Here is a 25,826-nt window from a genome sequence, read left to right as displayed (position 1 = left end):
TTATATAACTAGAATTGTGACAGGTTATTGTTGTAACCTAACCATACTTTTATATAACAAGAATTGTGACAGGTTATTGCTGTAACCTAACCATACTTTTATATAGCTAGAATTGTGACAGGTTATTGCTGTAACCTAACCATACCTTATATAACTAGAATTTTGACAGGTTATTGTTGTAACCTAACCATACTTTTATATAACTAGAATTGTGACAGGTTATTGTTGTAACCTAACCATACTTTTATATAACAAGAATTGTGACAGGTTATTGCTGTAACCTAACCATACCTTATATAACTAGAATTGTGACAGCTTATTGTTGTAAGCTAACCATACTTTATATAATTAGAATTGTGACATGTAATCGTTGTAAGCTAACCATACTTTTATATAACTAGAACAATGTCAGGTTATTATTGTAAGCTAACCATACTTTATATAATAAGAATTGTGACGGGTTATTGTTGTAAGCTAACCATACTTTATATAACTAGAATTGTGACAGGTTATAAATATAGTTTTAATCTAATCTAAATCTGGGACAATTAAAAGGTCCTGTTGATAATATTTATCGCCATACTATAATGACAAACGAAGCGAAGTAAGTCTAGGAGATCAGAACGGTTGATAATGGACGGACGATTTTCTGTCACATCGAACTGAATCATCAACTAGACACTTTATGTGTAAATTTTCAGTAGGTCATGTACATAACTAGCATGTGCGGTCGATTTGATCCGCCTAGATTTATCGTAGCTTTGCGTTGTGCTCTGTTTGTATCACGTGTCTTTGTTGCCGGGGTTTCCTTTCGGTGACGTCATTTTCTCCAGCGTGGAATCCCCTACCTGTTCGCAACTGTAAACAATACCACGTCGGTGAAAAAATGTCATCAGTACAACAGCCCTATATAAAGAGCATGGAGAAGTATTACCATCATAACTGGATAAATCCTTCTACTGGTATACACTGTAACAATGGGATTGTGGCTGACGAAGTTGTACGATGCATTGTCATCGTTTGGAGAGGAGGACCCGTCCAAAATTGTAATGTTGGGCCTGGATAATGCAGGTAGGACATCCTCCTCGTGGCTATGAGAAGTTAAACTATATTATCTACTAATATGTTAAGTTTAAACTACATATATTACAAATACTCATAACCTTGTGGTTATATTGTTGTTTATTATTTCGTTCTAAGTCATCAGTTATGCTGAGTGTGAGGATGTTTATATATATAACAATTCTTTTGATTGAAAGAGCTGTGTGTAGTCATGTGTGTACAATGTATGTGTTTACTTAAAACTACGGCATGATGTGTGTATAAAATGCTGAATCTTAGATAAAGATTTCGGTCTCTGAAATGATAATTTGGTGTTAATTTCCGCATTCATTATGTTGTTATTGATATCTATTCAATTACCTAATATGCACATTAAATGATAATTTAGTGTTAATTTCCGCATTCATTATGTTGTTATTGAATTATAATTATTTACTGATTATGCACAATAAAAATTGAAGATGGATATAAAACATAAACTATAGTAAGATTATACAACTAGCGTGTCTTGTTATACAGGAAAGACGACTATTCTGTACAAACTGAAGTTGAATGAAGTGGTGTCCTCAATCCCTACCTTGGGATTTAATGTGGAGACCGTGACCCCGTGTAAAGGCGTGACATTTACAGTGTGGGACGTGGGCGGTCAGGACCGGATCAGACAGCTTTGGAGACATTACTACAGCGAGGCGGAAGGTATAACAAGAGTTATCTCGCTTTATTTTTAAGTCAACCATATTTTTCACCTATTGTCTGTTGTATTTGTCTTGAGTATGGATCCATCGGTTGAGCTGTCAGGGCAATCGCTATACCATACTGATAGAATGAAGGGAAGTAAGTCTGGGAGCACATTAAACCGGTTTGAATACACCATACTAGATGTTCCATCAGAGAAGTACTAATTTTTCCCGAAGTCCATATTGTTATCTCGATTTTACGTCACTGTCTCTTCCAATGTCTGATACTTGGTTTGATTTTATTTATATTGTTTTGCGTCTTATCAACAGCAAGACTTATTTAAGGACGGCCACCCGAGGTATACAAGGCTGCGAAATGTTCGTGTAAAGGTTATCTATTTTGTTATAGCGCGAAACTATATTGAAATATACTTTATAGTGCAATCACACTGAAGTATACTGACGATGACCCCAACACAGGACACCCCATCAGGTCACATTATATCGGACGAGAAAACCAGTCGTTAGATCTACCATATTTTTAACGTTAAGCAGAAAGCAGTTACTTCCATTTTTAAAGCAATTGGTATGTCTCGGACAGAGGACAAATTCAAAGCCTTCCTCACAGGGGTGAACGTTCCCTACATGCGTGAGACAGTGTCACGGAATCATCAGAAAGAAAGTATGAAGATCCCAAGTTAAGTCGCCTCCTACGTTCATGTAATGGGGACAGCGGGTACAATAGTCTGATTTATGAACGCAATTTGACGTCACTGTTTCGTTTTCAGGTTTGATGTTCGTGTTGGACAGCTCGGATAGACAGAGAATGTCTGAGGCCAAGGAAGAGCTGTTTGGGATCGTAAACAGTCCGGATATGCCTGCCAGCTGTCCGGTAGTGGTCATCGCCAACAAAATGGACATGCCGAGTAAGTCATTAACGTCGTTGGTGAATGCGAGTACATTCGAAAATTGTTCGCATACTGTGCAAAAGGACTTTTTACTACAATATTACTAATTAATAGCATACAGCATATTTAGCACAATATTACATTCTAATACTAAAACATCCCAAAGTAAGAATGACGTATATAACCATATCAGTAGGAGCAAATGATGATGTTAGTACAATATTTAGCCGCATGCTTTTCTTACAAAAACCAGTTTGTCAAAATCGCACTAAATATTAGATGAGTTCCTACTCCACTAAACCAGTTTACTGATTTGAAAAAGAATACAACAAGTTCACACCACCTCATCCAACTTAGTAAAAGGGAAAGTAAAATTTGATGTATTATTGTACCAACTTTTGTGAATATATATGTAGATCTGTACGGTTTCCGAAATTTCACCATTCCATCTATGAATCTAGTTATGATTGAATTAAAAATGTCTTGTTTGGTTTCAGATGCCATGAAACCCTCTGAAATCATTGACGCCATGGATTTACGTTCTTTGCGGAGCAGGAAATGGCACATACAGTCTTGCTGCGCTCCCACAGGAGAGGGAGTCTATGAGGCTGTAACAGAACTTGGAAGGCTAGTCAAAGATTACAAGAACCGACAAAGGTAATAACACCACTTTGGAGCATGCGCTCTGTGGTATCTAGTCGTGCGGACAAGTAAACGGATATACCACGTGTGTGTCTTATTCCTACATGTCCGAGAGACAGAAAGGGATCGTGTCTCATCTTCGAGACAAACACATACATATCCCTCAGGATATGGGACAGAAAGGGACACTTCTCATTTCTGCTACAAAGATGGACATTCCATAAAAGACATGGGTTCCGTTATCACAACCCTGGTGCTGCACAGAGACTATCATTCACACTATAATGAGATTAAGATGTTTGTGATGTATGGCTGTGCGAGTGGGCAAAACCAAGTATGATTTTGTTTAAATTTCTTCCGGTCCACAAATCCAGCTCAAGTGGAACTACCACGGTCCACCATGGTGGACTTGAAACTGAAGCGGTTTTCTGTTGGATGTAGATTTGTCAATAAAAGATAAAGATGCAGTTTAGTTAGTTTTAATGTTATTACTTACAACATATACCAGAACTTTACTGAGAGATTTCAATATTTATTGTCGGCCACATCACTAGAGAGACGTTAAAGCCCCAATATACGTAACATTCACCAAAACTTTAGTGTAGAATCACACATAATTATTGAGATATTCTCTAAGATGTAGTTAAAATTAAGTTATTCAAACAATAGTTACCATGACTTTGTGCATAAAGTATTGATATATGAGCAGTGGAAACTCGCTATTTGTAAACACACCTCCATTTTAAACACGCCGCCATCGAAATTACGATTGTTGTCGAACACGTCGGAAAGTTCATGACCTGATCTCTCGAGAGTTGAGGTTTCTACTTATAGAGGAAGCACATGCAGATATGTCTACGGTAAGTTTTTGTCGTAGACTTGAGGTATTCCTGTCATAAACATTCAGTTTTTTGGGAAATTATTAGAAGGAATAATTAGTTTAGAAACGATACGACGCACAATTATAACGTAAGAATTCAGAACTGGCCTGATGTATGATTGGAAAGAAAGGAAGCGACTGGTGGACGTCTGTACTGTGTCTGCCATGTTTACACGCGGAATATGCGCATGCGCAATGTCATCGCTACAAGCGGTAATGTATGAATTATTGTGGGTCCCACATTGTTTATTTTCCGATTTTTTCAATTTTTATTTCAATTGAAAACAGTCAGTTTTATTTTGTTTAATTAAAGGAAAGCATTTGTTTTGTTACATATATTACGGGGAAAATAAGATAAAGTTTGTTTTTTATAGTGATTTTTACGTATATTGGGGCTTTAACATACAGGGGTGTGTTGTAGATGGAGACAGGTACCTTTAGCAATCAATGTTGAGGTTATCGGTGTACGGCGTTAACAGGAATGGGTACCCACAATTGTTTACATTCGACATTAGCAGTGCATTCCCAGAGAACGATCACACTTATAACGAGAAATCACAATCATATGAAGTCATTTACACAACTATAACTTAATCTAGTAATATCTAGCACGAGTATGGCTGTTATCTAATACATCAACAATGTCAGTGAAACAGAGACAATGTCAGTGAATCAGAGACAATGTCAGTGACACAGAGACAATGTCAATGATACAGAGACAATGTCAGTGATACAGAAACAATGTCAGTGACACAGAGACAATGTCAATGATACAGAGACAATGTCAGTGATACAGAGACAATGTCAGTAATACAGAGACAATGTCAACGATACAGAGACAATGTCAGTAATACAGAGACAATGTCAGTAATACAGAGACAATGTCAGTGATACAGAAGCAATGTCAATGATACAGAGACAATGTCAGTGATACAGAGACAATGTCAGTAATACAAAGACAATGTCAGTAATACAGAGACAATGTCAGTGATACAGAAGCAATGTCAATGATACAGAGACAATGTCATTGATACAGAGACAATGTCAGTAATACAGAGACAATGTCAGTGATACAGAAGCAATGTCAATGATACAGAGACAATGTCAGTGATACAGAGACAATGTCAGTAATACAAAGACAATGTCAATGATACAGAGACAATGTCAGTGATACAGAGACAATGTCATACAGATACAGAGACAATGTCAGTCAGAGACAATGTCAATGAATACAGAGACAATGTCATGATGATACAGAGACAATGTCAATGATACAGAGACAATGTCAGTGATACAGAGACAATGTCAGTGATACAGAGACAATGTCAGTGATACAGAGACAATGTCAGTGATACAGAGACAATGTCAGTGATACAGAGACAATGTCAGTGATACAGAGACAATGTCAGTGATACAGAGACAATGTCAATGATACAGAGACAATGTCAGTGATACAGAGACAATGTCAGTGATACAGAGACAATGTTAGTGATATTTAACAGAGACAATGTCAATAATACAGAGACAATGTCAATGATACAGAGACAATGTCAATGATACAATATCAGTTATAAATTACTGTGACAATATCAGATATATTACTGTGACAATACCAGTGATGTATTACTGTGACAATGTCAGTGATATAATACAGAGACAATGTCAGTGGTACGATTGGTCGATAGTTGATTAAACAATGTTTTCGTTATACCTTTAGAGGGTTGAAATTTGAATCCAACTTTAAAATGGACGACTGGAAGTTGCAGCCAATCTGTAAAGTACACCATAATCGTGAATAAATCGCGCTTCTGACAAGCGTCTGGACGTCAGAGACGACAAAACGAAACCCAAAAGATGTGTGTTTGTGTGGAATTCCCTTGACATGATGTCAATGAAGATTCAAATTCTTGTTTACAAACAGAAAACTCTGGAACAGCCGTGGCAAGTTGATGTGGATAAGGGCGTGAGCTGATTTGGGCGGCCATCTTGTTGGTTAATTTGTACCTCCAGGATGCCGCCTTTCTCAGTCACGATTCTGGATTAGCGGTCATTCCACTGATTAAGTAGCAAATAATGGTTTAACTAACTCATTAATTTTGAATGATACCGAACGCGCCTCTGCTATATAACACCGCGGAGAGGTGGTATATTATCGGAGTATCCATCGGTACACTGCGATTAATATAAACGGATCTCCCTTTTATTGAAAAGACTTGTTCAGTTGTTAATCTTTATCAAATCAAAGAAGATTAGTTCCACAGATCCATAGCGGAAATAAACAAGTCTGCCTTGTCAAATTGATTGCATCTGAAATGTTTGTTTTTTGTTTTGTTTGTTATTTTTCTTTTGATGTTTAAGATCTTGTCATTCGAAGTCACGCAATTCTGCACCGGATCACCCTGGGTTTACATATTCTATGCTACATATTACAAGGACAAATATGTGTTCGCTGATTAGTTACCTCTTTAAACTCCAAGTAGAATGATATTTTGGCTAGGTATTATTTTTTCTACTGCTTGTGTCCGGTCCTAGCTCTCTACAGCTTGTGTCCGGCTCTAGGTCTCTACAGCTTGTGTCCGGCCCTAGTTCTCTACAGCTTGTGTCCGGCCCTAGCTTTCTACAGCTTGTGTCCGGCTCTAGTTCTCTATAGTTTGTGTCCGGCCCTGGTACAGCTTGTGTCCGGCTCTAGTTCTCTACAGCTTGTGTCCGGCCCTAGTTCTCTACTGCTTGTGTCCGGCCCTAGATCTCTACAGCTCGTGTCCGGTCCTAGTTCTGTATAGCCTGTGTCCGGCCCTAGTTCTCTACAGTTTGTGTCCGGCTCTAGGATTCTACAGCTTGTGTCCGGCCCTAGTTCTCTATAGTTTGTGTCCGGCCCTAGTACAGCTTGTGTCCGGCTCTAGTTCTCTACAGCTTGTGTCCGACTCTAGTTCTCTATACTATGCTATACTATACTATGGTATGCAAAGAGTCATCTCGGATGCTGATGTATTATTAAAGACGCGATTACTAGGGGTGGACAGCTGATGGTATCAAGTGATAGAGAACAATAGGTCTCTATAGATCTCACCCTCCCGTCTAGTATAATGGGCGCCATGCGTTATATAGACGCATTAACATCCAATATTGTTTTAAAACACGGAGACATTTACACATTTCGATAACATCCCTATTTGGGCGGAATCTTACTTTTAAATCAGTGTTTTTTTTACCTATATCGTATACGTATTTATTTACTTTGCTCTGTGAAATATCAACGTACATATTGATTTTAATGTAACCCATTCACATCGTAAGATGAATATTATTTAGAATAAGATCTAATAATAATTTTGAAACGTTTATAAGTTTAAACAGACTACATGTGATATGTCCTTGTGTGCATAATAACAGCGCTGATAGATATCGCTTTCCGCTTGTCTAGACCTAATCGATTCTTGTCATCACTGTTTCTGTGCCGATACATGTTTTCCTACCTGTTAGAATAACTCTCTCTACCGGGCAGTTGAAAGCTGTGTATTTTACAATTTCTTACAAATTTCTTTGTTTTAGCTTATGTATTAAAAGAAATTGATATCCAATTGTTTTTACAAAATGGCTTGTCCTCATTCAAAACAATCTACTAGTATTCATTTTAGTATGACCTTTCCTTGCTAACCCAGATGGGATCTTAAAACTTTCATAAATTAACTTTCCTTTGAAACACAAATAGACAACGAGCCTTCAAACAAGTAATAAAACGGAACATGGACAATGGTACACCACTGCACTATTAATTCACATACACACATATCAATATGAAAATCGTCTTCAGCTAAGTTGACTCAAGGACATTCCTTAATTTCAACATGTTGGGTGGTCTTAATCATGATCCTGGTTTTCTGCTGCGTATGATATATGCGCGATACAACAATGTTGTCTCTTTATAGTGTAAACTTCACAATCGACAATCACGACTTGCTCTGACTCTCGCCTCAGATTCTTTTCTCATTCACCATTTGTTTTGTCCTCAACCTTCTGTTTATCACCTAACATGTTCCTATCAACCGTTTTATTATTGTTTTTCGACCATTGATGTTCTTTTTAGCTGATTGCAATTGTATTCATTGGTGGTAGTCTCCTTGACCATTAGCTGCAGTCTCCTTGACCATTAGCTGTAGTCTCCTTGACCATTAGCTGCAGTCTCCTTGACCATTAGCTGTAGTCTCCTTGACCATTAACTGCAGTCTCTTTGACCGTTAGCTGTTGTATCATTGACCATTAGCTGCAGTCTCCTTGACCATTAGCTGCAGTCTCCTTGACCATTAGCTGCAGTCACCTTTACCATTAGCTGTAGTCTCCTTGACCGTTAGCTGCAGTCTCCTTGACCGTTAGCTGTTGTATCATTGACCATTAGCTGCAGTCTCCTTGACCATTAGCTGCAGTCTCCTTGACCATTAGCTGCAGTCACCTTGACCATTAGCTGTAGTCTCCTTGATCATTAGCTGTAGTCTCCTTGACCATTAGCTGCAGTCTCCTTTACCATTAGCTGTACCATTAGCTGCAGTCTCCTTGACCATTAGCTGCAGTCTCCTTGACCATTAACTGCAGTCTCCTTGACCGTTAGCTGTTGTATCATTGACCATTAGCTGCAGTCTCCTTGACCATTAGCTGCAGTCTCTTTGACCATTAGCTGCAGTCACCTTTACCATTAGCTGTAGTCTCCTTGACCGTTAGCTGCAGTCTCCTTGACCGTTAGCTGTTGTATCATTGACCATTAGCTGCAGTCTCCTTGACCATTAGCTGCAGTCACCTTGACCATTAGCTGTAGTCTCCTTGATCATTAGCTGCAGTCTCCTTGACCATTAGCTGTAGTCTCCTTGATCATTAGCTGTAGTCTCCTTGACCATTAGCTGTAGTTTCCTTGACCGTTAGCTGCAGTCTCCTTGACCGTTAGCTGTTGTCTCCTTGACCATTAGCTGCAGTCTCCTTGACTGTTAGCTGTTGTATCCTTGACCATTAGCTGCAGTCTCCTTGATCATTAGCTGCAGTTTCCTTGACCATTAGCTGCAGTCACCTTGACCATTAGCTGTAGTCTCCTTGATCATTAGCTGTAGTCTCCTTGACCATTAGCTGCAGTCTCCTTTACCATTAGCTGTAGTCTCCTTGACCGTTAGCTGCAGTCTCCTTGACCGTTAGCTGCAGTCTCCTTGACCGTTAGCTGCAGTCTCCTTGATCGTAAGCTGCAGTCTCCTTGACCGTTAGCTGTTGTATCCTTGACCGTTAGCTGCAGTCTCCTTGACCATTAGCTGCAGTCACCTTGACCATTAGCTGTAGTCTCCTTGATCATTAGCTGCAATCTCCTTGACCATTAGCTGTAGTCTCCTTGATCATTAGCTGTAGTCTCCTTGACCATTAGCTGTAGTCTCCTTGACCGTTAGCTGCAGTCTCCTTGACCGTTAGCTGTTGTCTCCTTGACCATTAGCTGCAGTCTCCTTGACTGTTAGCTGTTGTATCCTTGACCATTAGCTGCAGTCTCCTTGATCATTAGCTGCAGTTTCCTTGACCATTAGCTGCAGTCACCTTGACCATTAGCTGTAGTCTCCTTGATCATTAGCTGTAGTCTCCTTGACCATTAGCTGCAGTCTCCTTGACCATTAGCTGCAGTCTCCTTTACCGTTAGCTGTAGTCTCCTTGACCGTTAGCTGCAGTCTCCTTGACTGTTAGCAGTTGTATCCTTGACCATTAGCTGCAGTCTCCTTGATCATTAGCTGCAGTTTCCTTGACCATTAGCTGCAGTCACCTTGACCATTAGCTGTAGTCTCCTTGGTCATTAGCTGCAGTTTCCTTGACCATTAGCTGCAGTCACCTTGACCATTAGCTGTAGTCTCCTTGATCATTAGCTGCAGTCTCCTTTACCGTTAGCTGTAGTCTCCTCTTTAGTCAACTATTTTCCTTCATATTTTTCTTTTGAGATGTTACCATTTGGTCTTGCTTCATTTGGTAATTGTCTCCTCAGCCATTTTGACTGATGACCTTTGCTTATCGACGATTTCATAACTGATGAAGAAATTACATTAACGTGTTACTACTATTTGATTTAATACATTAATTCAAAAATAAAGGAATTAGGTTGAGTTTACATCTTTCATTGTAAATAATTCCCCTGAAAATTTTCGTGAAGCCATTTTATACAAATGCAGCCATTAATTAACCCTCTTCACGTTACGCAATCAAACCGGTAGTTTGTATTGGCACCGTCGATCACAAATCAATTACTGACCATTTGCCAACACGATTAAGAAATGTGATCTTAAAAGCATAAAAAATCTATTCATAATATTTATACGACCTTGATACTTGCAAACGTAAGAAATACAATATTTTAAGTATTTGGCCTGTGCAGCTTGAGTTCTGAAACTAAATCCTAACGGGGGTGCTGACTGAACGCAGCAGTCGATTGATCTATGCGTGTGGTCCTAGGTGTGTTGTAACTGTGAACGTTCTCCAAGATTAACTGTTTCTACAGCACAATGCACTCGTTAGTTTTCAGTAGCCATATAATATAAATAGACAGCCTTGTTTTGATAGTTATTTCAATTCAATAATTACATGACCATGACGAAAAGGTTCAAGTCCAAATAAACCATGGTGCCTATAGCCCTGTGATATGGTCGATGGAGTTGCAGATGACATTCCAGAGTCTGCTAACTTATCTGACTGAAGATACTAGACATATTAACATTAGGAAATACTTCAGGGTTATTCTATTGATTAAACAATTACTTATGTAAAAAATACCATATGTTTACAATAACAGGTGTATTTAATCGATCTGGAAGAACATCTATTCACACACGTATGTATTGAAGATTTCATTCTGTTCTTATCTGTATCACATATATTAAACAATGACATTGTTTCAAGGTCATTCAGTACAGGTGATAATGCCTTATAATACCTTCCTCTTTATCTGACAAGTATAGGTTGGTATCGAGCCTGCTAATGAGATATACAGGTGTGCGTCCCTGGGGTGCTCTGTGTGTTGGAATGGGAGGGAGTTACATAATTGGTTACCGTCCTAGTTGTAAGTCAGGTGTATTTGTGAAGCGGCGTATAATCAACCTGCTGATTATTCTAACTACGTCAGATAAAACCGATTATAATAGTTTAAAATAGAAATATACACCCATTTTGGTCAACATCAAACATGTCGTGCTTTTGATGTCACATGCTCATGTATTTTAAAATTACCGAATTGGACAAAAAAAAAATTTGAATTCAATGACTGATAAGATTTAAATCTAGATGATCTTTAATATACCTACAAAGACGGTATTTACCGACATTAATACATTTCTGGCTCAAAAACTGGTGTTCAAACAATTTTCATATCGTAATTTTCAGCATTATCTTCCGGACTCTTTCTTAATCAAGACAATTTAATGAAGTTGTGGATGGGAATAGTTTGATGGTATCACCGGAATCTGCTAAGTATTTCAAAGTTACCGGAAGTAAAATAACATGTATTCATCACAACAGGAAGTCAGCTATATTTACTACATCCGGAAGTCACTATTACATGGTCATCGAACGCGGTTGTTGGCTGATAATTAGTCATCGAAATAGATAGGCATTTGTTTGGATCCGCGACATGCGAACATCATTTGGTACAAAGGATTTAAATAGAATGTTGTCATCAGGTGAAATCTATTGTTACATAAAACACGTTGTTGTAAATCTAAAAACAATATCACAAATTTAACGATCTACAGTCATAACAAAAAAAACCGAGAAATTAACTCAACATCGTCACCGACATAATTCGAGATCAGAGACATCATGTATTTAGAGCGATCCAAGAACGATTCGCAGAAAGATTTGATAGGATGAAAGGTGACAAAAAATGATGTCTTTAAAACGAGAGAGTAAAAAAAGAAATACAAGACAATAATCCCTTATCAACAGAAACGTAATTCAAATTCTTAATTCTAAATTGAAAAAGGAACATAAATACGAAGAAAAAACAAAGGGAAATACACCGAGACCCTTGAAAAATAACAAGAGGCATGCTTCTCAACGAGAGCAATGCTAACGACAACTAACGTGCATCATTACATTTAACTCAGTATTTCCCAATGAAATCTTTATTACGACCATAAAACTTTCACATGCTCTTTGTTAACCTGTATTTCTTGGAACCCTTTGAATCTGCTGTCAGCAAAAACATGAACAGAATACTAAAAACATACTGAATCAGCTGCGAAATCCAAAGTCCAACCTTTGGGATACTTTTTTTAATAGAAATGGGAACCTCGCGATAGGAAAATCGAAATAATCATCTTATTATACAGTTTTGTCGATAGCGGACCATATTGCTAAAGATTATGTAGAAACGTCAGTTGCGTTCTTGATTTCCGTTTCCGGTGGGTATAACATGAGATAGGCATGGTCAATTAATATCTTGTAATGTAGATAAAGTCCAGACATCATATATATTTATTACTTGACTTCCCAAGGTCTTTGTGACCAGATTTGATAACCACTTCTCTAAATTCAGACAAAAATAGTGCAGGTTTCTTCCCAAGACCGTATTAACAGTATGTTGGAAACTATTACCACCGAAATCTCGTCAACCAGAAATTCGTTCATTTTTACGATTTCATTCTTGGTATATTTCTACTTGGTTTAAGATGTGCTTTTCACGACCTAAATACTCAAGGTTAGTCCATAACCATTTACGTAAACCGCCTTCCAATTCCATCGTTCAACTTTCATTGAAAAAAAAAGGTTTTCATAACCAGAGAAGAAGGATAAAAAATTAAATGATCTAAAAAGAAAAATCTGTTATTACTTTTATTAAGGCGGACCCTACTTATCAGGTGTGGCTGAACAAGAACACGACGATAATTCAGCTGTTGTTTTCTTATAAATGAAGCAATATGCGTAGAGTAACTGTAGGAAATTATATTATTTTCATGATGGAAATATGGTGGGATGTTCGCTTCGACAGAAATCTGGTGTAAAATATAGATGATGTTGACATTTATAAATTGCCAAGTTATTGATGTACTGCGTAATGTTAGGAAGGTTATATGGGACCAGAGCCTTACTTTACAGCATGCTTATATGAGCATGGCGGAATGTTCCCTGGTATATCAACTATGAGAATGAAGCTTCCAACATCTTTCATGATCTCACGATCAGTTGTGGTGCGAACAGCAAGTCAGCATAGAACATACTGAATAATTAATTCATAATTAACTTATGTTTTTGTCGGCGATCATTTTGTGATAGAAAATAACAATCAATGCGTTCAACCGGAACGGAAGACCTACAAAAGGAAGCGAGGAGGAACTCGGTATATCACCTAGACAATATCTTATATCGTTGTAACGATGTCTAGTTACAATCAATGCGTTCAACCGGAACGGAAGATATGCAAGAGGAAGCGGGAAGGAACTCGGTATATCACCTAGACAATATCTCATAAATCGTCTCGTTCATGTGAACAAGTACAACCAAAGTGAACAGGTACACACTACTACTATTGTTTTCGGACTCTTCTTGACAGCTGTCAGTTACATTACGCTCTAACTCCAGAGTGATCGTTTTTGTCATGCATTCTTATGGAATGATACACGGGTATAAGGTGACTTGTCTCGCGATAAGACTTGTTACATATTCCAAACAATCGGTAAAATTATTGGGTATCTCATCTAATTGTTCGCCTCGTAAGGTACGATCATTGCCGAATAATTCCAAACACTATCACGTGTCGCCGTTAATCTGATCGCAAAGTCCAAACACTTCTAAAGATCAAAGAACTTGTTTGCGTAACAACACTACAAATATTTCTATATTATTTTGAACAAATTGTTCCAATAAAAAGTTGTTCTGATTTTTTCTTTGAAAGTGTCGTGATAAAAAAACAAGAGTAATTAAGCGTCCGTGTGATACCGATCGACTCTTGGAGCCATGGAATTGTGGAGACCTCACACATATTACCATTTAAATGTCGTCGGGTGCATGGAGTGGGACCTCCTCGTGACACACCATCCCTATCTCTGTTCGGGTAAGCCCGGGGACACTATCCAAATCTTTCAGTAAGATAGTATTGAAACCTCTGTCTTGTTGTTCAGTGTTAACAGGTAAGTTTACTACCCGACTTCCCCTAGTAACAAGGCTGATTAAACGCTGCATTGTTTACTGCTAAAGAAGCATTTCTGTTCCCCAGTTTATAAACTTGAGTCTTCCTCTGTAAATCTTATTAGCACACTCTATTAGATAATACCAAGAGGTTATATTTTTCTCTCGATGTTGGAAATTTATACATGGCGATACGTGAACATTTTTAGCTTATCCAATCATCACACGTTTTTATTTTTGAACTACATGCTACTTCCTATATATTAGGATGCCTAATGACTAGTGGATCATTTTTGGTCAAGTGGTAAGTCTCATTGAACAATAAATAATCTGCCATGCCATTGCTTGAACGATATCATACCACATGACTGGTCATAGACTAAATAATAGTTGATTTATTTGAAATGCGATATAACCCTTTTTCAAGCAAGGCTATTTAGGTCGTGTTATCACATAAACTATATTTTTCGTCGGCCCATACCAAACATACGTACAGTATTTAACGTTTACATTTAACATAGATTTCGCCAATCTGTAGTCTACATTTGAAACATTAGAACTCAGTAAGTCCGTACAGATATGTTTGGAGAAAAGGAAGTACGTTCATGAAACAGGGACGACATTTTTTCACTATTAAATGCCAAATACTCATGTTTCCTTCAGATCGTATATAAGACACGCGAGTGTAGATTTAGTGTCAACACGTTTTGTAAACCTTATTATACCATACTTGTCATTTTAATGTTTGGAAATGAAAAAGAAATTGGCTAAATCGGTTCAACCAAAGATAAGAATAAGATACAGTTACCCAATATTTTGATGAATGTGATTGTTTCGGATGTTTGTTCATAAATCCATGCAATGCCACATAGTGCGGGAGTTACATGGGTTATAACCAGTGATTAAATGTGGGAGTTACTGGTGTTATAACCAGTGATTAAATGTGGGAGTTACTGGTGTGATTAAATGTGGGAGTTACTGGTGTTATAACCAGTGATTAAATGTGTGAGTTACTGGTGTTATAATCAGTGATTAAATGTGTAAGCTACTGGTGTTATTACCAGTGATTAAATGTGTAAGCTACTGGTGTTATAACTAGTGATTAAATGTGTAAGCTACTGGTGTTATAACCAGTGATTAAATGTGGGAGTTACTGGTGCTATAATCAGTGATTAAATGTGGGAGTTACTGGTGTTATAATCAGTGATTAAATGTGGGAGTTACTGGTGTTATAATCAGTGATTAAATGTGGGAGTTACTGGTGTTATAATCAGTGATTAAATGTGGGAGTTACTGGTGTTATAATCAGTGATTAAATGTGGGAGTTACATGGGTTATAACCAGTGATTAAATGTGGGAGTTACTGGTGTTATAATCAGTGATTAAATGTGGGAGTTACATGGGTTATAACCAGTGATTAAATGTGGGAGTTACTGGTGTTATAATCAGTGATTAAATGTGTAAGCTACTGGTGTTATAATCAGTGATTAAATGTGGGAGTTACTGGTGTTATAATCAGTGATTAAATGTGGGAGTTACATGGGTTATAACCAGTGATTAAATGTGGGAGTTACTGGTGTTATAATCAGTGATTAAATGTGTAAGCTACTGGTGTTATAATCAGTGATTAAATGTGGGAGTTACTGGTGTTATAATCAGTGATTAAATGTGGGAGTTACATGGGTTATAACCAGTGATTAAATGTGGGAGTTACTGGTGTTATAATCAGTGATTAAATGTGGGAGTTACTGGTGTTATAACTAGTGATTAAATGTGGGAGTTACTAGTGTTATAACTAGTGATTAAATGTGGGAGTTACTGGTGTTATAATCAGTGATTAAATGTGTAAGCTACTGGTGTTATAACCAGTGATTAAATGTGGGAGTTACTGGTGTTATAATCAGTGATTAAATGTGTAAGCTACTGGTGTTATAACTAGTGATTAAATGTGGGAGTTACTGGTGTTATAATCAGTGATTAAATGTGTAAGCTACTGGTGTTATAATCAGTGATTAAATGTGGGAGTTACTGGTGTTATAACTAGTGATTAAATGTGGGAGTTACTGGTGTTATAATCAGTGATTAAATGTGTAAGCTACTGGTGTTATAATCAGTGATTAAATGTGGGAGTTACTGGTGTTATAATCAGTGATTAAATGTGGGAGTTACATGGGTTATAACCAGTGATTAAATGTGGGAGTTACTGGTGTTATAATCAGTGATTAAATGTGGGAGTTACTGGTGTTATAACTAGTGATTAAATGTGGGAGTTACTAGTGTTATAACTAGTGATTAAATGTGGGAGTTACTGGTGTTATAATCAGTGATTAAATGTGTAAGCTACTGGTGTTATAACCAGTGATTAAATGTGTAAGCTACTGGTGTTATAACTAGTGATTAAATGTGGGAGTTACTGGTGTTATAATCAGTGATTAAATGTGTAAGCTACTGGTGTTATAACCAGTGATTAAATGTGTAAGTTACTGGTGTTATAACTAGTGATTAAATGTGGGAGTTACTGGTGTTATAATCAGTGATTAAATGTGGGAGTTACTGGTGTTATAATCAGTGATTAAATGTGGGAGTTACTGGTGTTATAATCAGTGATTAAATGTGGGAGTTACTGGGTTATAACCAGTGATTAAATGTGTTATGGTAACCAGTGATTAAATGTGGGAGTTACTGGTGTTATAATCAGTGATTAAATGTGGGAGTTACTGGTGTTATAATCAGTGATTAAATGTGGGAGTTACTGGTGTTATAATCAGTGATTAAATGTGGGAGTTACATGGGTTATAACCAGTGATTAAATGTGGGAGTTACTGGTAACCAGTGATTAAATGTGGGAGTTACTGGTGTTATAATCAGTGATTAAATGTGGGAGTTACTGGTGTTATAATCAGTGATTAAATGTGGGAGTTACTGGTGTTATAATCAGTGATTAAATGTGGGAGTTACATGGGTTATAACCAGTGATTAAATGTGGGAGTTACTGGTGTTATAATCAGTGATTAAATGTGGGAGTTACTGGTGTTATAACTAGTGATTAAATGTGGGAGTTACTGGTGTTATAACCAGTGATTAAATGTGGGAGTTACTGGTGTTATAATCAGTGATTAAATGTGTAAGCTACTGGTGTTATAACCAGTGATTAAATGTGGGAGTTACTGGTGTTATAACCAGTGATTAAATGTGGGAGTTACTGGTGTTATAATCAGTGATTAAATGTGGGAGTTACTGGTGTGAGCTACTGGTGTTATAACCAGTGATTAAATGTGGGAGTTACTGGTGTTATAATCAGTGATTAAATGTGTAAGCTACTGGTGTTATAACCAGTGATTAAATGTGGGAGTTACTGGTGTTATAATCAGTGATTAAATGTGTAAGCTACTGGTGTTATAACCAGTGATTAAATGTGGGAGTTACTGGTGTTATAACCAGTGATTAAATGTGGGAGTTACTGGTGTTATAACCAGTGATTAAATGTGGGAGTTACTGGTGTTATAATCAGTGATTAAATGTGGGAGTTACTGGTGTTATTACCAGTGATTAAATGTGTAAGCTACTGGTGTTATAATCAGTGATTAAATGTGTAAGCTACTGGTGTTATAACCAGTGATTAAATGTGGGAGTTACTGGTGTTATTACCAGTGATTAAATGTGGGAGTTACTGGTGTTATAATCAGTGATTAAATGTGGGAGTTACTGGTGTTATAATCAGTGATTAAATGTGTAAGCTACTGGTGTTATAACCAGTGATTAAATGTGGGAGTTACTGGTGTTATAATCAGTGATTAAATGTGGGAGTTACTGGTGTTATAATCAGTGATTAAATGTGGGAGTTACTGGTGTTATAATCAGTGATTAAATGTGGGAGTTACTGGTGTTATAATCAGTGATTAAATGTGGGAGTTACTGGTGTTATAACCAGTGATTAAATGTGGGAGTTACTGGTGTTATAATCAGTGATTAAATGTGGGAGTTACTGGTGTTATAATCAGTGATTAAATGTGGGAGTTACTGGTGTTATAACCAGTGATTAAATGTGGGAGTTACTGGTGTTATAATCAGTGATTAAATGTGGGAGTTACTGGTGTTATAACCAGTGATTAAATGTGGGAGTTACTGGTGTTATTACCAGTGATTAAATGTGGGAGTTACTGGTGTTATTACCAGTGATTAAATGTGGGAGTTACTGGTGTTATAATCAGTGATTAAATGTGGGAGTTACTGGTGTTATAATCAGTGATTAAATGTGTGAGCTACTGGTGTTATAACCAGTGATTAAATGTGGGAGTTACTGGTGTTATAATCAGTGATTAAATGTGGGAGTTACTGGTGTTATAACCAGTGATTAAATGTGGGAGTTACTGGTGTTATAATCAGTGATTAAATGTGGGAGTTACTGGTGTTATAACCAGTGATTAAATGTGGGAGTTACTGGTGTTATAATCAGTGATTAAATGTGGGAGTTACTGGTAACCAGAGATTAAATGTGGGAGTTACTGGTGTTATAACCAGTGATTAAATGTGGGAGTTACTGGTGTTATAATCAGTGATTAAATGTGGGAGTTACTGGTGTTATAATCAGTGATTAAATGTGGGAGTTACTGGTGTTATAACCAGTGATTAAATGTGGGAGTTACTGGTGTTATAACCAGTGATTAAATGTGGGAGTTACTGGTGTTATAATCAGTGATTAAATGTGGGAGTTACTGGTGTTATAATCAGTGATTAAATGTGGGAGTTACTGGTGTTATAACCAGTGATTAAATGTGGGAGTTACTGGTGTTATAACCAGTGATTAAATGTGGGAGTTACTGGTGTTGATTAAATGTGGGAGTTACTGGTGTTATAACAGTGATTAAATGTGGGAGTTACTGGTGTTATAATCAGTGATTAAATGTGGGAGTTACTGGTGTTATAACCAGTGATTAAATGTGGGAGTTACTGGTGTTATAATCAGTGATTAAATGTGGGAGTTACTGGTAACCAGTGATTAAATGTGGGAGTTACTGGTGTTATAACCAGTGATTAAATGTGGGAGTTACTGGTGTTATAACCAGTGATTAAATGTGGGAGTTACTGGTGTTATAATCAGTGATTAAATGTGGGAGTTACTGGTGTTATAACCAGTGATTAAATGTGGGAGTTACTGGTGTTATAATCAGTGATTAAATGTGGGAGTTACTGGTGTTATAACCAGTGATTAAATGTGGGAGTTACTGGTGTTATAATCAGTGATTAAATGTGGGAGTTACTGGTGTTATAATCAGTGATTAAATGTGGGAGTTACTGGTGTTATAATCAGTGATTAAATGTGGGAGTTACTGGTGTTATAATCAGTGATTAAATGTGGGAGTTACTGGTGTTATAACCAGTGATTAAATGTGGGAGTTACTGGTGTTATAACCAGTGATTAAATGTGGGAGTTACTGGTGTTATAACCAGTGATTAAATGTGGGAGTTACTGGTGTTATAACCAGTGATTAAATGTGGGAGTTACTGGTGTTATAACCAGTGATTAAATGTGGGAGTTACTGGTAACCAGTGATTAAATGTGGGAGTTACTGGTGTTATAACCAGTGATTAAATGTGGGAGTTACTGGTGTTATAACCAGTGATTAAATGTGGGAGTAACTGGTGTTATAACCAGTGGTTAAATGTGGAAGTTACTGGTAACCAGTGATTAAATGTGGGAGTTACTGGTGTTATAACCAGTGATTAAATGTGGGAGTTACTGGTGTTATAATCAGTGATTAAATGTGGGAGTTACTGGTGTTATAATCATTGATTAAATGTGGGAGTTACTGGTGTTATAATCAGTGATTAAATGTGGGAGTTACTGGTGTTATAACCAGTGATTAAATGTGTAAGTTACTGGTGTTATAATCAGTGATTAAATGTGGGAGTTACTGGTGTTATAACCAGTGATTAAATGTGGGAGTTACTGGTGTTATAATCAGTGATTAAATGTGGGAGTTACTGGTGTTATAATTAAATGTGTGAGCAGTGATTAAATGTGGGAGTTACTGGTGTTATAATCAGTGATTAAATGTGGGAGTTACTGGTGTTATAATCAGTGATTAAATGTGTGAGCTACTGGTGTTATTACCAGTGATTAAATGTGGGAGTACTGATTAAATGTGGGAGTTACTGTGTTATAACCAGTGATTAAATGTGGGAGTTACTGGTGTTATAATCAGTGATTAAATGTGGGAGTTACTGGTGTTATAACCAGTGGTTAAATGTGGAAGTTACTGGTAACCAGTGATTAAATGTGGGAGTTACTGGTGTGATAACCAGTGATTAGATGTGAGAGTTACTGGTGTTATAATCATTGACCTTGTCCATTGTATATATCTACCAGAATTGAATTATTTAAGTATGATACAGCCTCTCCCTCGCCACCTAATCATGAGGCACCACCGTCTTTAGCACGAGAGACTTCTTTGTTATATGCTCCTTTTGATTATATATGTGGATGTCTTAGCATTTGTCAGTAGGTGATATCAGTTAAATAAATCAGATGTTATAAAGATCTTCATCCGTACAAACATTACATAGCAAATACAAGGAAACATAACGTCAATATAAATGTCCCATATAAAATAAATAACAGATACATAAAGTTTACAAAACAAAATCCGCTCGAATGACAGAAAGATATATTAACATATGTCCACTTGACCGGCAGCACGTGTATAGAAGACTTTGGAAATACAGGTCATGTAAGTTGGAAAAGCTATTGTGTTTCGTAAATTGGCATGTAATAACACTACGGTGTATTAGGGATTAATAGTTAGTACGAAATGGGCACGATGGATAGTTTTCATAACTGATCTTACATTTCCTCTAATCCGACATTTCTGAAATATAATAAAACATCCTCATGATACCTGAGGTCAGGTTAAAAAGCTTCATGTAGTCAGACTTTGTCTCCTTGGAATTATTTGATACGACTGACTGGCGGTCCGTGCAACTGAACTAAACACAACAACACGAATAACCAACGATCCGTGCCCTTAAGTTATATCGATACGGCCTGTTACGGGTATATATATACACACATTCATGTGTGTATTGATTCCAGAGGAAGTGGTCTAATTGTGACATGGTGGTCTGTGTTGCATTAGAATGGACCATGTATTTTGGAATATTTCAGTCGGAATAACTGTCTTCAGGGAGAGCAGGAACAGTAATGTATGGTTAACAAACACAGTGGAATAGTCTTATTGAATAGTACAGAAGTGTTAGATTTACGGTATTCCTTCACACGCGAAAGACCGTCATTATATAACTTTGTCCAGGAGTAGAAATGTCAGTGTCATAAGCAGTGAATGGTCCGTTCCTTCAACGCAGGTTAGAATATATTGCTGGATATACTATTATATACTTAGAGTTGAAACTTCTTGTTTGTGTGAACTTCCTTGGATGTGATAAGGATTGCTATCGCAGCAACAGGAAATTGCTACACCACAGACACAGGTAAAATATTACAAAACTCAGGTTCATGTATAACATTGTAACAATCTGGTTCATGTATAACATTGTAACATTCTGGTTCATGTATAACATTGTAATAATCAGGTTTATGTATAACATTGTAATAATCAGGTTCATGTATAACAATGTGGCAGTCAGGTTCATGTATAACATTGTAATAATCAGGTTTATGTAAAACATTGTAATAATCAGGTTCATGTATAACAATGTGGCAGTCAGGTTCATGTATAACATTGTAATAATCAGGTTTATGTATAACATGTAATAATCAGGTTCATGTATAACATTGTAATAATCAGGTTCATGTATAACAATGTGGCAATCAGGTTCATGTATAACATTTTTACAATCATGTTCATGTTTTGTTATAATGAAACTCAGGTTATTGTATAACATAAACTCAAGTGTAGTATAGTAGAATTAAGACTTATACAGATACATTTGTATCATTGTTATGTCGTAAGCAATACTGTCAGTAGTCATAGGTTGTTCTCATGGACGTTATCCCAGTTTACATAACGCTATAATTAATATTCCCCGAATAGTCTGAGGTTACTCCTTGTCTATAGAAAACTTAACTTCTGTGCAGTTTTTTTATGTAACCAGGTGGTTAACAATGAGTGTATATTGTATAACAATATTTACATATACTATTGGCAGGTAGTAGTCTTTGTACGGTGTATAGAGGTGCCTGTGGATAAAACCAATGTCCAGGCTATTTATATTATACATTAAGTTGTGTGCTTATGAAACAGGAACAATAACAATATGGATATATTAATTGTATTGAAAAGTTCCACGTCTTTCGTCAGGTTGAGATGAATCATGTGTGTTATAACGATTTCTTCGAGGTAAAGCATTATATCAACATTTTTATCACTTTTTTTTTACTTTATTAAAATGATAAAGACATTCAGAGAAACATATTCATGATTCTAATTCTAATTCTTTATTCGGAAATAAACGTGACGTAAATTATGACAGGTAAACAATATACCTTTCAATTTGAAATGAAAACCTTCTTTGTAGTAGATAATTAAAACAACCTTTACATTGGAGAGAATGCAGTCTACATGATAAGTAAATAATGGTCCCTTTATTTTGGATTGAATACCATCTACATGGAGTGAAAAATATTTTTTTTTAGAAATCTATACCTTTCCAACGGAAGTATGATAATACTCCTAGCAGACCTAAGTTTTGTGGGTAGGTGGTAGTGTGCAGTATATGCCATCAGGACTTGTATAACGCTAATGTTTATTGAATCAAGATATTTACAATGAGCACGTTAATGATATACTCGGACACAAATTCCCATTCATTGCTTGTGTAATTACTTGTGTAATGAATGTATTGATCAACAGTTACCTTTATAAAACACGTGTAATATAAGGAAGATATGTCAAAATGATTGAGTTTCTGGCTGGGTCGAGTTTGGTGACAAAATCTTTCAGAGAACTAACTGTGCCCCTCTGTTATCTGACTTGTTTTTGTTTACGAAGATTTTATCAAAACAGGTCACAAAGGCCTTGCAAAGTCCTTCCATTTCACGTTCAGCTACATGACGTCTTGCCATTATAAACAATAAATTTATTGACCGTGCTCATGTATATCCTCCTGAATTGGAAATCAAGGATACGACAGACTCTTCTACGTCAGTCGCTTATCTCGATCTTTTCTTGCAACGAAACTAATATGGTCAGCTTTCCACCAAGCTATATGATAAGCGGGATGATTTCAATTTCCCTATCGCGACTTTTTTTTTCACTTTCTGATAGCAACATCCCTCCATACCAAGTCTACTTATCTCATTGAGAAATAATCTATTTCTTTGTGCGATGAAGCTGCACGGGTTAGATGTTCGTAAATTTGCCTGTTCTGTTTTTGTATACTTTGTTCTCATTTGAGATAGTGACACTACTTTATTAAATTGACCAAGATTTGCATTGCGGGTGTCATCGGTGAACAGAAAACGCTTACTCTCTCGGAATACCTGGTCTTTTTCTCCTTATACTTCTCCATGAGTCTCCAATAAATTTATCTCTTGTTCATAGTTTGCCCTAGTTTCATTGAACGTCATTTGGATTATGATCTTTATTAGGGTTTACGTCCGCTATTGCGACCTTTCGACCTTTAAGCGGGTGAGCATGTACAGTTAAATAAATACGTGTTATGCGTATAAGAGGTATGTTAAATTTTTATAATGAGTTTGTGAAGATGATGTTTATCCTGTAATGTAAAAGCCATACAAATTCAAAAAAAGTGAAGTGATAAATAATCCACAATGACCTTGTCTCATAAATATTTTTATTATATTTCACCAAAATTCATATAAGCAAGCTTCTTTCATAAAATGTCCGCATCAAGGCGCATGATGGACGTTGTATTGTTAATATTACAAGGTTAGCGCTTCCTGTGGAGTAAGCACCTATTCAAACATTGTGGCTGTATTGCGTTAATTTTAATCGACGACAACCGTTCCTTACCATCCACATTCCCGATGTGATATAACTTTAATTATATTTTTGTTATGTTGGACGGGAGAAAATTAGGCTTTTAAAAATCATAAAAAGTGTGTAAATTGGACTCAAGGAAACAACGAAGCGGTCATTTATTAATGTCACATCGGGAAAAAGCATAAAAGAAATCTATGACAGTGTTTTACGTAAGACTCTAATGGAAAGATGTAACACAAAGAAACTATTTTTTCTATCTAACGTTTGGTTTGATATGAAAGAAAAGGCTTTAGTCGATATGTTGCATTACCTGTTTGCTGCTATGATTTTGTTAATTATTTACGAATTGTACAGACAACCGTCTGTTTATCCAAGTCCTTTTACCTAAGGTCGGGCCCTTTGTATAAACCAGACGCTTTCTGTGGCTAGATAATTGGACACGGAAATATATTCATGGTAACCAGGCCGACATCGCAAGTCTTGACAAATATGTTACATTTTGAGCAACGCGATGTAGTGCATTTTGTTATCATTAAGAAATTAAAAGAAAATCCTTTGTAACTAGGGAACCATAATACTAATTAATGTCATGTAAGTTTAATTAAGTAGTCGCACCTTATTATGAAACATATTTACTAAAAGGGATAGGCGTGCAACAAATCACAGAAAAATATAATAAGTAAGCAAAACTTTGGGAAACGAGAGACATATGATCAAACATTAGCATTGACACTGTTGAAATAGATTGATGTGGAAACGAAGTACTAGGATGCGATACTGGGAACAAACTTTCAATATAAAGGAACATCCTTGTTAGCGATAAGAGGGTGATGCAATGAAGAAATGAACGTTTACGACAGGCAAAATTAAAGAAATTTGGCATAGTGAATCAGCTGGTGTAGAGATCTTTATTTGATTTATCTACGGTCGACGAAGAAATTGTCGAATCCTTGATGAGAGGGCATGATGGTATGTATGGCTGACTTAGAAGCCAGATGAGTCCTTGGTGACAGAGCAGGTGGGGGTAAATATAGCCGATTTAGAGGTCTGTCGAGTCTTTGATGAGAGGGCATGAGGGTATGTATGGCTGACTTAGAAGCCTGTCGATTCCTTGGTGACAGGGCAGGTAGGTAAATACTGCTAATTTAGAAGTCTATCGAGTTCTTGGTAACAGGGCAGATGGGTAAATACGGCCAATTTAGAAGTCTGTCGAGTCCTTTTTGACAGGGCAGATGGGTAAATACATCCAATTTAGAAGTCTATGGAGTCCTTTTTGACAGGGCAGATGGGTAAATACATCCAATTTAGAAGTCTATGGAGTCCTTGGTGACAGGGCAGATGGGTAAATTCGGCTAATTTAGAAGTCTGTCGAGTCCTTGGTGAGAGAGATCGAGATTGACTTAGAAGTATGTCGAGTTCTTGGTGAGAGAGATCGAGATTGACTTAGAAGTATGTCGAGTTCTTGATGTGCGGGTAAATAGGCCGACATGTTCCTTACTATTAACGTATTTAAAAGGAAGATAGACTTTAAAGACTTGTTACGATCTTTGTCAAGGACATAAAAATAAAG

General features: G+C 36.8%; 1 protein-coding gene across 1 annotated transcript; it reads left to right on the top strand.

Moving 5' to 3' along the window:
• Positions 1–977: 977 nt before the first annotated feature.
• Positions 978–3,308, top strand: LOC132561775 (ADP-ribosylation factor-like). Its single transcript, XM_060226473.1, has 4 exons — positions 978–1,071; positions 1,582–1,758; positions 2,528–2,665; positions 3,145–3,308. Exons 1-4 carry the CDS (start codon positions 978–980, stop codon positions 3,306–3,308), a joined length of 573 nt encoding a protein of 190 aa, XP_060082456.1.
• The last annotated feature ends 22,518 nt before the right edge of the window (positions 3,309–25,826 follow it).

This window comes from Ylistrum balloti, unplaced genomic scaffold (genome assembly GCF_031769215.1).
Source record: "Ylistrum balloti isolate Yb309-2 unplaced genomic scaffold, AGI_CSIRO_Ybal_v1 Utg371276, whole genome shotgun sequence".
In the NCBI taxonomy this organism is placed as follows: domain Eukaryota; kingdom Metazoa; phylum Mollusca; class Bivalvia; order Pectinida; family Pectinidae; genus Ylistrum; species Ylistrum balloti.
Note: the sequence above shows the minus strand (reverse complement) of the source record. Positions and strands in the feature narration are given on the sequence as shown.

Coding starts and splice junctions, on each gene's coding strand:
- LOC132561775 (XM_060226473.1), top strand. CDS start 978: ATGGGATTGTGGCTGACGAAGTTGTACGATGCATTGTCATCGTTTGGA. Junction 1,072..1,581: donor GTTGGGCCTGGATAATGCAG/GTAGGACATCCT, acceptor CTTGTTATACAG/GAAAGACGACTATTCTGTAC. Junction 2,666..3,144: donor CAACAAAATGGACATGCCGA/GTAAGTCATTAA, acceptor GTTTGGTTTCAG/ATGCCATGAAACCCTCTGAA.